A 13,993-nucleotide genomic window follows, 5' to 3' on the forward strand; every position below is an offset into this window, starting at 1 on the left:
TCCCCTCTCTTTCATCTTCACCTCTCTTCCTTACCCTTCCAACCAGAAAAACTGTGAGAGTGGAAGAATGGGCAGCTATCTGAAGTTGGTGTATCTCTCCTTTGGGTAAGAAGAGTTAAGCCCAGTAAGGCCATCCCTCCTGCTTGGTTGGGAAGGGAAATATAATTATAATTAGGTTGTTGCCTAGTAGTTGTGATTGGAAGCTCTGCTGGGTGTGGGGAGGGGGAAGAAAGTGCTAAATAAATGCTGAAAATGTAGAAGTTCCCAGCATCTGAGCTGTAACACAGGCAGCAGCTGTAAGGATGCCACAGCACTGGGCAAGGGCAAGTAGGGGGCCTAAAGTTGAAGGAAGCCTCAGAGCTAGTAGCTGCTGGAGACATCAGCTCTGGGGGTATCCATGTACTGGCCAGTTTGTAATCTAGAGCATTAAATCTTGATTAAGATTAATGATCCAGTTAATCTATTTATGATGGAATTATTTGCTTAACCAATCTCTCCTCTACCCAGAGAGTTAATAATGAATTGAAAATCTGGGGACAAAGATGCATCTGTTTAGATTTCAAATATCTCTAAAGACAGAGGAGAATGACAACAAAATGAAGTTTCCAATGTAAGACTATCTTAGTGTCTATTTCAGTGATTTTCAAAGAAGTGAATATAAAAGTATTTAAATCGATACAGTTAATTTATACATGATGAAAACTGATATAATAGGAACAGTTTTCTTTGGGAAAAAAATTAACATTTCAGTATCAATACAGATTGTAGTCTTTGCTGGAAAACAAAAAGTTGTTCAAATTTTTTTTGAAAATTATCAATAAGACATGGAGTAAACTTATTCTTATCTCCCCCACTGTTTATCTGAGTATACTGCATCAGAACAAGCAACTGGAAAAATCTGCGTGAAAATTTACTCACATTAATGAGGTACTCTGTTTTTTAAAATAACACAAAAATCAAATAAAATTTCTGTTAGGGTTTAATTTTTTAGAATAATTTATTTTTATTAATTCTATTCTTAAAATTTATATCTAATTTTTATTTATTTGTTTATATTTTTTATTGTAGTATAGTTGCTTTACAATGTTGTGTTAATTTATACTGTACAGTAAAGTGAATCAGCTATATGTATACATATATACCCTCTTTTTTGGATTTCTTTCTCATTTAGGTCATGACAGAACACTGAGTAGAGTTCCCTGTGCTGTACAGTAGGTTCTCATTAGTTACCTGTTTTATACATAGTATCAGTAGTGTATATATGTCAATCCCAATCTCCCAATTCATCCCCCCACACTTCCCCCTTGGTATCCATACGTTTGTTCTCTTCTTCTGTGTCACTGTTTCTGCTTTGTAAATAAGATTGTCTATACCAGTTTTTTCAGATTCCACATGTATGCATTAATATACGATATTTGTTTTTCTCTTTCTGACTTACTTCACTCTGTATGACAGACTCTAGGTCCATCCATGTCTCTACAGATAACCCAATTTCGTTCCTTTTTATGGCTGAGTAATATTCCATTGTATATGTATCACATCTTCTTTATCCATTCCTCTGTTGATGGATATTCAGGTTGCTTTCATGTCCTGGCTATTGTAATAGTGCTGTAATGAACATTGGGGTCCATGTGTCTTTTCAAATTGTTTTTCTCTGGATATATGCTGAGGAGTGGGATTGCTAGATCATATGAAACTCTATTTTTAGTTTTCTAAGGAACCTCCATACTATATCTAGATATAGATGTATAGATATTTAGATATAAACATTTAGAATGATATATAAATTTTATAATTTATGTTTTACCTGATCTTTATAATTTATAAATTTTGTATTTAGAAATATTAAGTATCTTGTTTCACTGATTTTTAAAGAAAAGGTTTAAGAATGCTGAACAATTTTTAAATAAAAAACTGTTCAGTGTGATACAAAACAAATACCAAAATAGCAGTATTGACATTTTGCTCCAGGATTGTGGTCACTACTCTGAGTTTCCCACATCTTTTTTAAATCTATAGAACCCAGTGCAGCCCTGATTGGTGGTCCATCTGCCACCATATTTTACACTCTATTTTTCTTAGTTAAGTCCTGAGTTATTACTAGCTTTCTTAGGAAAAGCATTCTTTTGCTAATTCGTTTTTAGACTTTAGTCCAGTATTTTTCTCCCAAATCTTTATCTGCCACTTGTGTTGCAAACTCACTTGTGTAGAGATTATTTTTCACCTAGGTAAATTATCCTGCTCATAACCCTATTAAACCTTATCTGTTTTCTCTCTCTATTGCCCAGTCATCAAGGTCAATAGGAAGTCATATCCTGCTCTTCAGATTGCCCGTTATTGTAATATAATTGACAGTTTTAATAAGCATAGGTCAGGTTCATTATTTAAGTATATTTTTAGCATTAATAAAAATTTGGGGCTAATTTCTGTAGCACATTACTTACTGTGCATCTTTCAGATGAAAGCAAATCTTTGACAACTTTTCATTTTAGATGGCTCCCAGAAGATGGTAAGAAAATAAAAAGCTTCAACTGAAGCTTCATCTTCACTAAGAAAATGTAATAAAAGCAGCATTTATTACAACTCTTACTTTACCATTACTAATGTTCTTGACTGCAGAAATCATGTGTTACTTATTTTGGATCAGAACTGGATTGAGCCTGGCAACATCCAGGTTGGTGAGGTGGGATTTTACAGAGGCGTCCAGCTATTCCCTTGTATTATTTATGTGCCAGCCTCACACAGTGTGATGGAATATGCTTTACTCCTCTGTATCTAAGGGCACAGCACAGTGCTTTGCAGACAGTACATACTCAATAAATATTTGTTGAATTGAATTCTCTACGAATTTATAGTTCACTATTTTATTATAGAAGAAAATGTTATTCAGAAGTGTTTTAAAAATGAAATATTTTTATAAAAGTAGTACATGGGTATAGTTAAAAATTTCAAATGCTATTGAAAAACCTAAAATGGAAAACAGCAGTGCCCTGCCTTCTCCCCATCTTTCTGTCTCTGTCCACAGGCAGCTGCCCTCAGCTCTTCCGGCTGGTTTTCCTTGACCTTTCCTCCAGCTTTATGAATAACATATGTATGCTGTTATTTCTTGATTTACCAGTTTTAGACATTATCTTAATGCCTAACTATGGAACTGAATACTTAGCTTTCTCACATCAACTTCCCTTTCCCTTTCCATCCTTTACAGTGAAATCATGAATTGGGGTTAAACTAATGGTTAGTTTTAACATTTCCTCCTTCCTCTGTCCCTCCCTCTTCCTTCCTTCCCTCCTTCCTCCCTCCCTCCCTTCCTCCTTCCCTCCCTCCCTCCCTCCCTCCTTCTCTCCCTCTCTTTCTTTCTTTGTTTCCCTCTCTCTCTCTCCCTCCCTCCCTTCCTTTGTCTCTTCCTGTCTAGCTATCCATCTACCTACCTACCTATGTACCTATGTATAAGTTTACTGCTGAGTCATGTAGTATATGATGATGGTCAACTCTCCTTTCTTGTATAATCTTTTTTTTTTTTAAGGTTGATAATCACCTTATTTTTAATTTGCCCATTCTTCTGTACAGGCAAAATACTGTTATGTTTTCCCAGAGCCTCCAACATTTCTGCCACACATCTTATCAGTAAATTTATTGCATGTTCAAACTCAGTAGTTCCTTTTTATTTCTCATAGTTTTTTTTTTTCTGGAGTGTTTCATATTTTACTGTATTTTAGACAAAATGCTTCCTTAGACCTACTGACATCTTAAGAGACTCCTGTTTCCTCTTCTCTTCTTTTGGAATCTCCTGTTTTCTAGACCCCTTGTCCTCCCTTTTTCTTTGAATTCCCCTCTTGTTTGGTTGGAGCATATCTTGCAGTAGCTTCCTGAGTAAAAGTTCATTCATGGGGTATACATTTTTCAAGCTCTTGCATGTCTGAAAATATCTTCACTAGATTGATAATCCATATAGACTTCCAGGTTAAAAATTGTTTACCCCATTTCTAAAAATTCTAAAATTCGTAGAATTTTGAAGACATTGTCCCATTGTCTTTTTTTTTTTTTTTTTGGCCATGTGGCACGGCATGCGGGAGCCCTGACCAAGGATCACACCTGTGTCCCCTACAGTGGAACAGCAGAGTCTTAACCACTGGACCACCAGGGAAGTCCCTATCCCATTGTGTTTTATGTTGCTGTGTTCCTGTTGACAAATCTCATACTAGTCTTATCCTTTGAAGTGGCCTATTTTTGGTTTCTTTTTACCCCTTCTAGAACTTTTACCTCCAGAAGCTTTGTCTCTGAAAGCTTTACTCTGAATCATAATGTGCGTGTTCCCCTTTCCCCCCCTCTCCAATGTATTGAGCTGTGTATTTTTTTTTTTTCTTATTTTTTGGCGGTACGCGGGCCTCTCACTGCTGTGGCCTCTCCCATTGCGGAGCACAGGCTCCGGATGCGCAGGCCCAGAGGCCATGGCTCACGGGCCCAGCCACTCCGCGGCATGTGGGATCCTCCCAGACCGGGGCACGAACCTGTGTCCCCTGCATCGGCAGGTGGACTCTCAACCACTGCGCCACCAGGGAAGCCCTGAGCTGTGTACTTGATGAGCCATATCAACAGAAGATTCACGTTCTTAAGTCTGCAAATTTTTACCTCTGTAATAATTTTTTCTCCCATTTTCTTTTTTTCTTTCTAGAACTCTAATTAGTTATATGTCAGCTTTTTTTGGACAGAATGCCTGCTTTTCTTTCCTGTTTCCATATTATTATCTCTTCGTTCTAGTTTCTGGGAGATGTTTTGCAGCTTTTAAAAATTTGAGCTCTCATGCGATTAATTTTAAAAAATATTTTCTTGTTCATTGACTTCCTTTATCAGAGCATCCTGTATTTGTTTCATGAGTATAGTATCTTCTCTTATTTCGACGAGAGTATTAATTATGGCAAGTTTTCTTTTGTTTCCTGGAATGTTTTTATTTCTGCTGGGCTCCTGTTTTCTTTTTGCTTGCTTTAGCCTCTCCTTTTCATCCTGGACTTTTTTTTAGCTTGGAGGGGCCTAGTAAATAATACCTGTTTTCTCTCCCAAATTTGGAACCAATTGAGAAATAAACTTAAGAAACACACTGATGGAGATAAATTACAGATAAATTACTGAGTTGAAGGATATGACTTTTTAGATCTATGGTGGGTTTTCTTCTACATATACCCAGAATTGAATTTAGCCCCTGAATGACAGCCAGAGCGGGACACCTGCAGATCAACCCTGACCGGGCAGGGCCCTCACTGCATTGCAAAGAGTGTGTATCCTAAGAACTTGCTAGCTCAGATGAAAGTTGGAGAGGAAAGGTTTAATCAGAACGTGCCTAGTTTCTTCTCCAGACTAGCTCAGTGAGTGATGGGAGGGAAAGGGGAGCTGGGAGCATTACTGAATCAAAGTCCTTACACGTCTAAACATAAGACCATGGAAATGCAGAGTCCCTTCTCCCCTCAGTACCTTTCTTTAGATGTCTAGTGATTTTTTTTCTGTCTGTCCTAAGTGGGAAATTTTATGTCTCACTATAATGTAATATCTGGGAAGCTTCAAGAGTGGTGGAGTAGCTACTTAACATTTTGGTTGTGAGCTCCTATCCTTAATTCCACTGTAATGTCAGTATCAAGCTCTTTTCTATGGGGGCATTCAGTTTTTGAAAAGGAGAATCCTTTAGTCTTTTCAGTGGGGCATTTGTAGCTGCTAGCTTTCTGGCCCCAGGGCTGGAGTCTGACCTTTCAGGATGTAGACTCTTACTTAATCTCTTAGTTGTAACTCCAGCATCAGTACCACCTTTTAATGTTCCTGACATTCTGCAGTCTGAGACTCCTTTTCTGTTTCTACCCAAAAAAATGAGAGCAGAGTCATCTGGCTTGAGGGCTGGAGGCTAGATACAGAACGTCCATGTGTGTCTAGTCTTGTTTTAGCTCAGGACCTTCCTGATACCTCTGCAGGCACCCAAGTTAACACTTCCTCTGCTCTGCAAACTCTCAGTTACCACTCCAGCATTATCTTATCTTCCAAAATTTGTTGAAAACTGTCACTATTTATTGTCTTCTTTTGTTGTCCTCTTTTATTCCTCTGTTGTGATTTTAAGTTTTGGGTGGGAGAAGAAATAGATGGAAATGGCCAAACCACCACATTTAACTGAAAGTCTTACAGGTTTTATTTTCACATAAACACCAACATAAGGCTGTTCTTCATGCTCTGCAGTGTATTCCTGAAAAGTTCCGTAAACTTGCCTTTACCGTTGGTCACCTTTTAGTGTTAACAAGTCACTGTATTTCTGTTTATCTCACAAAACTGGAAATTCTACCGTTACCTTCAAATGGGACTAAATTGAAAACAGGCCTACCCAGGAACGTTGATTTGCTGGAGAGATTCATTTGTTTTATTTTTGAAAATATTTCCCATAAAAGACTAGTAGATGAGCTCGCAAGGCTTTAAAATGACAGTTATATTGTTAATCATATTGATTTGTTGTCTTACAGAAAGGAGAAAGTTAGCAAAGCAGCCAGAAGTACTTTCTGTGGATGAACTCAAAAGTCTATTAATACTCACAAGGGAATGCTTTTTCGATCATTTTGATGCTATTATCCCTAAAACAAGTCTAATAAAGACAGACAACACCTCCAATAGGTTAAATGGTAAGTTTTCTGTTACTTTAAACATTAGTTCTTTTTTGTGTGTGGCATTTATGATGGTTATTTATTATTAAAACTAATAAAATATATCAATCAAATAAAAATCTATCATAAATTTTAATAGTGATATATACTTGTATATACAAGTATGTATGTATATATAATAAGCTGTATTTTTCATCATTTAAACAGTAGAAATTCTCTGATAATTTCTTTCTTGAAGCATGTTCAGTATAATTGTTTCTGAGCAGAGGGAGAAACACTTTAAGGTGATTCCCCTTAAAACTGTTACTAAGCTACTAGAATGGATGGATTTCCATTAAGCTATGTTTTCATAAGATAAAAAAAGTAGAACCTACTCAGTAAATTTAATATAGTTAAAAGTACATATAATAAGATGCTCCACATTTGCCATTTATTATAGCAGGAACAGTACCAAGCTTCTACTGAGGGAGCAGGAAATAATTTCTATATTAACTTGCATTTCTTTCTGTTTTCCTGGTTTCCATTCTTGTGATGAATTTGAATAGAGTGAAGCTTTTCAAGATCTAACAAAGAAGCATTTGAAGATTGCCTGGCATTTTAAAAGTACAGGATAATTTTTTTGTTTTTATTCTGTGAGAATCATTTTTATTCGTACATTAATAAGAAAATGACCAAAGAATCAAGTTAATAATAATGTTTGTTGAGTGCCTTTTCTCTGTTTGATGCCATGAAGGCACACAAAGAAGTAAAAATTTGGGTCCTTGGCTTTCTACAGGCTAGTGATCTGTTTGGAAAACAAAATATAAATACAGCATCTAGTGCCACATTTAAGGGCCCAGGCTTCTGGAGATAGACTGCCAGGGTTTAAATCTCAGCTTTGTCACTTGTTAGCCGTATGTCTTTGGGCAGGTTATTTAATCTCTCCATATCTCTGTTTCCTCATGTTTCAAATGGGGATGATAATATTACCCAGTTACTAGGGTTATTATGAGGATTAACTGAGTTGATACATGTAAAACACTTAGAACACAATCAGTGCCAAAAAATTGTTACCTGTTGTTTGTATTTTCATTATCACTATTGTTAATATCAGTACCAAAGTTAAATAGTGCGTAGTAATCTGAAAGATGTTGGAGACAGTATAAGGTTACTTGTAAGTGCAAGATATGTTCAGTAAGTGAGAGAGCATGGCTTCTTGGTTATAGCATGGGCTCTGGAGCAATAATAACAAGGCTGAATCCCAGCTCTGTACCTTACTCCTGTCTTTTAAATCATCTCTAGATTACTTATAATACCTAATACAATGTAAATAGTTATAAATACAATGTCAATGCCATGTAAATAGTTGCCAGCAAACACCAAATTCAAGTTTTGCTTTTTGGAACTTTCTGGAATTTTTTTTCGCCCAAATATTTTTTATCTATGGTTGCTTGAATCTGTGGATGCGGAACTCGTGGATACAGAGGGTCAACTGTACACCTACATGCAAATTACAGCAAAAGAAGCAGCAAGGTCAATTATATTTCATATTCTGACCCATTATTTGCAACCATGCACACTAGGAGTTATTAGGAATTGTTAGGGTTATTGATCCGTTTTTTTTTTCTTTTTTTTGTGAAAACTCTAGCATGTGTAACAAATGAGAGTATAGACATACCATTTTATTTACTCATTGCCATAACTTGCTAAAGACTTTCATAATGCCAAATGTGATATCTGAACTCAAAAAACAGTGTCCTTTACCTGGGACTGTTGGGGCACATAAACACTGCATAAATGACTTTTCTGGATAATGCTATAAGATCACAATTTTCTGATTTCAAATACTTTAATAAGAATCTTCTAGTGTATGTTTATAATTCTTGCCCTATTAATAAACACAATCTACCAATTATAACCTTTTTTTGGTGATTCATTCATATTTTGAAATGTAAGGCTATCATGGCCTGTATTCATTAGCCACATATTGTTATCTGAAATATTACTTTCCTTTTTGTTTGCTGTGATTTATGATTTTGTAGGGCAGTTTTTGTTTGTTTGTTTGTTTGTTTTTTGTGATACGCGGGCCTCTCACTGTTGTGGCCTCTCCCGTTGCGGAGCACAGGCTCCGGACGCGCAGGCTCAGCGGCCATGGCTCACGGGCCTAGCCGCTCCGCGGCATGTGGGATCTTCCCGGACCGGGGCACGAACCCGCATCCCCTGCATCGGCAGGCGGACTCTCAACCACTGCGCCACCAGGGAAGCCCTGTAGGGCACTTTTGAGTCCTTACTTACCTTTTGTATCACTTCCATTTCTTTGTTTCTCCTGTAAAGTAAAGCACTTTTTTTTTTTGTGGTACGCGGGCCTCTCACTGCTGTGGCTTCTCCCGTTGCGGAGCACAGACTCCGGACGCGCAGGCCCAGCGGCCATGGCTCACGTGCCCAGCCGCTCCGCGGCACGTGGGATCCTCCCGGACCCGGGCACAAACCCGCGTCTCCTGCATTGGCAGGCAGGTTCTCAACCACTGCGCCACCAGGGAAGCCCCTAAAACACTGTTTTAAAATGAAGTGGTAGGGCTTCCCCAGTGGTCCAGTGGCTAAGACTCTGTGCTCCCAATGCACGGGGCCTGGGTTCGATTCCAGGTCAGGGAACTAGATCCCACATGCAACAACTAAGAGTTTGCATGCTGCAAATAAAGATCCCGCATGCTGCAACTAAGACCCAGTACAGCCAAATAAATAGATATTTTTTAAAAATAAATAAATAAAATGAAGCAGCGTATTTGGTTTCTCAGAGGCTCCTTTTTGATTGTCAGCATGGCTCCGTGTCCTGCTTGCCACATAAATAAAATATTGTATTTCATTTTATTGTAAGAATTAAGTTATTCCCCAAAAGACATGATACATATGAATGTTTGCCTATCCATTCCTTAATATTTAGCCTGTGTCACTTATATTTATGTAGATTGTATAGTCAAAGTTAATAATTAATTATATTGTAATATTTAGGAATAATTAATGTTAACTTTTATTTAAAATGGCTTGTATTCTTTGTGAACACAGCCTGTAACTGTTCAGAACTGCTAATGATTTTTTTCTTTATACTTTTTTCGAAAAGCCATGCCAACATTATAAAGTAGATTATTTCATCATAAAGCTCATTATTCTATAAAATAGTATTTCACCACCCTTATTAAAAAATGGGAAGTGCCATATTTGGATGGTCTTTGGTTGGGGCAGTCCAGTATAGGCATTAAAAATATTTTAAGCTATTTGACTAAATAGTTTAATAAGTAAAGGAAAAATACTATGCAGTTGGCTTCTGTTTTCATTTATGATTAATTTTTTTCTTTTTTGTTCAAAAATTTCTTACCAAATCATTATCACTTTGTAAGACCCCAAACTATAAAATGGGTATTTTTGTCAGGGTTGATGGTTAGTCAAATAGCTAATGTCCAGTAATTTTCAGTCAGTTTATTAGTGTGTAATAGTTCAAACAATTTAAAACACCAGATAGTTTTTGAATCCAAAATGTAGTACAGTTAGTTATTTTGCCAGTGTGAAAACAGTTGGGATGTACTCATAATTTATAATGAGAATGGAAGGTGTCCCTGTATGTTTTTGATGAGAATTGCAGTGTTATCAACAATCTCAGTGTTAGTTCATTGAAGCATACTGGCTGGAAAGATAAGCACACCCTTACATATAATATTTTATTAGTGGTAGAATAATATTTAACGTTAGCGATTTACTTGAAAATGTGTGTTAAGGCATCTTACACTAATACATAGTGAGAATTATTTCTAAAGTAACCTTTACCTGCAAACATCGTAAGTTATTTATGGTATTACTGTACTTTTGAGAATGAGGTAATCTCTCTTTTTTTTTTTAATGATTCTCACTTTTTTTTAATATAAATTTATTTATTTATTTATTTTTGGGCGCTTTTGATTTTCGTTGCTGTGCGCAGGCTTTCTCTAGTTGCAGCGAGCGGGGGCTACTCTTCGTTGCAGTGCGTGGGCTTCTCATTGCAGTGGCTTCTCTTGTTGCGGAGCACAGTCTCTAGGCACACGGGCTTCAGTAGTTGTGGCACGCGGGCTCAGTAGTTGTGGCTCGCGGGCTCAAGAGCACAGGCTCAGTAGTTGTGGCGCACGGGCTCTAGAGCGCAGGCTCAGTAGTTGTGGCTCACAGGCTTAGTTGCTCTGCAGCATGTGGGATCTTCCTGGACCAGGGCTCGAACCTGTGTTCCCTGCATTGGCAGGCGTATTCTTAACCACTGCGCCACAAGGGAAGTCCGGTAATCTCTTTTAAAGATATGAATTTCTCAGGATACTGGTGATAATTCCTCTTTGTAGTATGGAAATCACATAATATATCCAGTATATTCTCCACAGAGTTGTCTCCTTTCCATTTAAAACTAATTTCACAAAAATAACAAAGTTATGCTTTCATTCCATATGAGTTTTTACAGTGCTAATTTATCTTCTGAATTCTAGCTCATAACTTTTATTATGAGGAGATAGTAAAATAAAGCTTAATACTGATTTTTTTTTTCATTTCCAAAAAACTTTTCTATGGTATTTTGCACAGTTCAGGCCATCAGAGATATCCTTAATAAATGCCCGAGGTAAGTACTGTACAATTAATCGAATTTGCCTTTATACACATGCACATGTGCACACACACACAATGTATGTATGTATCTACATACATTTTTATACAGCAAAATTCAGTATGTTAACACCTTTCAGTACTTACATATTTCTCTTCAGATTCTAATCCAGTGGAACGTATTTCTTCAAGTCTAGTGGAAACCAATCCTCTGGAGTGGCCAGAAAGGCATGTTCTTCAAAACTTGGAAACTTTTGAAAAAGCTAAACAAAAAATGAGGTAATATTTAAATAGCTCAGTATTTTTTAATGACTTTTTAAATCTTAATCCTTGTATTTATGAGATATTAGTAGTTTATGGTTTTATTATAAAAGAAATATATGCTTACTATAAATCCATAGATAGATAGAGCACTACAGAGTAGTGTGTCCACGAAATGCTCTTTTTCTACTACCTTCTACTTGTACTTTCTAGGTGTACATAATCACAGTTAACATTTTAGTGGATGTCTTTCCAGACCATCTTCTATAGATATACACAGGTATATGAATATGTAAGAAAAATTTAGACAATACAGGAACATGTAAAATGAAGAAAGAGTACTCTTCTTCTTTGAGCTATTTTAAACTCTTCCTGTTTTACATTTTTATGTTTGTGTAGTATCTATTAACTATCTCTAAGAGGCAGAGTTTATTTTTGTTTCGTTTTTGGTTCAATACATAGTCGGCACTCAGTACATAATTGTTGAGTGGTAGAATAATGGAATAAAGAGAAGGGATTTGGCTCTCTTGCATTGCCCTCCTCCAACTCACTTCCCCCAAATCACATTTTTATCTTTAGATCCTCTGCTGATAACATTTATGACTTGCTATAACATTTGTGACTTGCTATAACAACATTTTGTTCATAGATGTCAACAGATTTATTGAGTACCAACTACGTGTCAGGCTGTCCTCTTAGAGGAGTAACCAGACAAGTAAATGTAATACTTATAAATTACTCTATGTGTAATGACTGAAACAGAGGGACTGAAGGAGAGTAATTTTACTTGCTGTGGGCGTGGAGAGATGAGGTGGATGGTCAGGGATGGCTCCCTGAGGAGGTTACATTGGAGCTGAGACCTAATGGATAAATGGGTGAAGCACATTCAGTCACACAGGACCTTATAGGTTTTCATACAGACTCTGGATTATATTGTAAGTGCATTGGTAAACTTTTGATGGATTTTATACCAAAGAGTGACGTGATCTGATTTTGCAAAATCACTTTTACTCTTTCGTGGCGAATAGATTGTAGGAGGAGGATACTAGGAACGGACAGATCAGTTGGGTGGCTTTTTCTGTAGGCTGAGAGATAACTTTGATTTCTAACTAGAGTAGTAGTGGAGAACAAGTTTGGGATATATTTTGGTGCTTATTAGCTGGGGAAAAAACCTTCCTGTGATGGACTGGATGTGGAGGACAGGGAAAGAGAGGCAACCAAGACAGTTTAGATTTCTGGCTTGAACAGCATGTGAGTGGTGTTCTCACTTATGATTTGGGGAAGATTGGAGAGAAGTTGGAGTAAGGACAGATTTGGGGAGAAAAATCGAGAGTTCTGCTTTAAGGATGCTAAGTTTGCTCTATGGCTTATGCAAGTGGACATGTTAGGTGGATCAGAGGAGAAATCTGGAAGTCAGTTTGCAGTTGTCATTAAAAGGGTTTTTCTAAATACATGCTAGTGCATGAGATCACTTGGTGAGACCATGTAGAAAAAGGAAAGCGGGCTTAAGACCATTCCTTGAAGGTTTCTAACGTTTATTAGGTCAGGAGGGAAATGACAATCTAGAAAGAAGGTTGAGAAAAGGACAGGTTACCCGTAAAAGAACTTGCATTTCTTGCCCGTGATTATTTATTTTTTTCTAAATGTCTATTTATTTGTTTTTATTTTTGTTTGTATTGGGTCTTTGTTGCTGTGTGCAAGCTTTCTCTAGTTGTGGTGAGCGGGGGCTACTCTTCACTGTGGTGCACGGGCTTCTCATTGTCGTGGCTTCTCTTGATGCAGAGCACACGCTCTGGGCGCAGGGGCTTCAGTAGTCGCGGCATGTGGGTTCTAGGGCACAAGCTCAGTAGTTGTAGCGCACGGGTTCAGTAGTTGTGGCTCGTGGGCTCCAGAGCACAGGCTCAGTAGTTGTGGCGCATGGGCTTAGTAGCTCCGTGACATGTGGGCTCTTCCGGGACCAGGGCTTGAACCTGTTTCCCCTGCATTGGCAGGCAGATTCTTAACCACTGCACCACCAGGAAAGCCCACCCGTGAATTTTAGATTGTATATTTTAACTTCCCATTGTGAAAGGGGAGGAAATTAACATCTCTGCTTCTCTTCACCATTTATCCTTCTTCTTTCTCTGGCACCTTATGTTATTTGCAATAGGCAATTTTTTTTTTCTTGAAGTCATTTTTCTTGCACCTCTCTGACTTGCTACTCTGATTTGGACTGACCCTTTCTACCTGCACAACTGTTATCCTGGTATTTCTTTTGAATACATTTCTAGATTAGAACTGCATTTTCTTGGATCTCGTATCTTAATGAGAAGTCAGATGCAACATGGATTTTTGTTCCTTAATAGGTATTTTACCCTGTCTGGGACTTTTAGAATTTTCTATTTTCCATAATGTTCTGAAATTACATGAGGCCATCATGGTGTGAACTATTCTGGTCTCAAGCCTTTTGTCTTTTTTTCAGCTCTGGGAGAAGCGAGAATTCTACCATTGAACCACCAATGCCTTACGGCTCC

The 13,993-nt window shown here is 37.5% G+C and overlaps 1 protein-coding gene across 2 annotated transcripts in view; it reads left to right on the top strand.

Moving 5' to 3' along the window:
• Positions 1–13,993, top strand: part of MTBP (MDM2 binding protein) — a 71,886-nt gene that overhangs the window by 38,420 nt on the left and 19,473 nt on the right. The window contains exons 14-15 of one of the 2 annotated variants that reach the window (XM_030875691.2): positions 6,492–6,647; positions 11,360–11,498. In XM_030875691.2, coding sequence (XP_030731551.1) covers positions 6,492–6,647; positions 11,360–11,498 — 295 coding nt within the window. The remainder of the gene's footprint in view (positions 1–6,491; positions 6,648–11,359; positions 11,499–13,993) is intronic. The other variant, XM_030875692.2, reaches the window with a different exon arrangement.

Source organism: Globicephala melas, chromosome 17, assembly GCF_963455315.2.
Source record: "Globicephala melas chromosome 17, mGloMel1.2, whole genome shotgun sequence".
NCBI lineage: Eukaryota > Metazoa > Chordata > Mammalia > Artiodactyla > Delphinidae > Globicephala > Globicephala melas.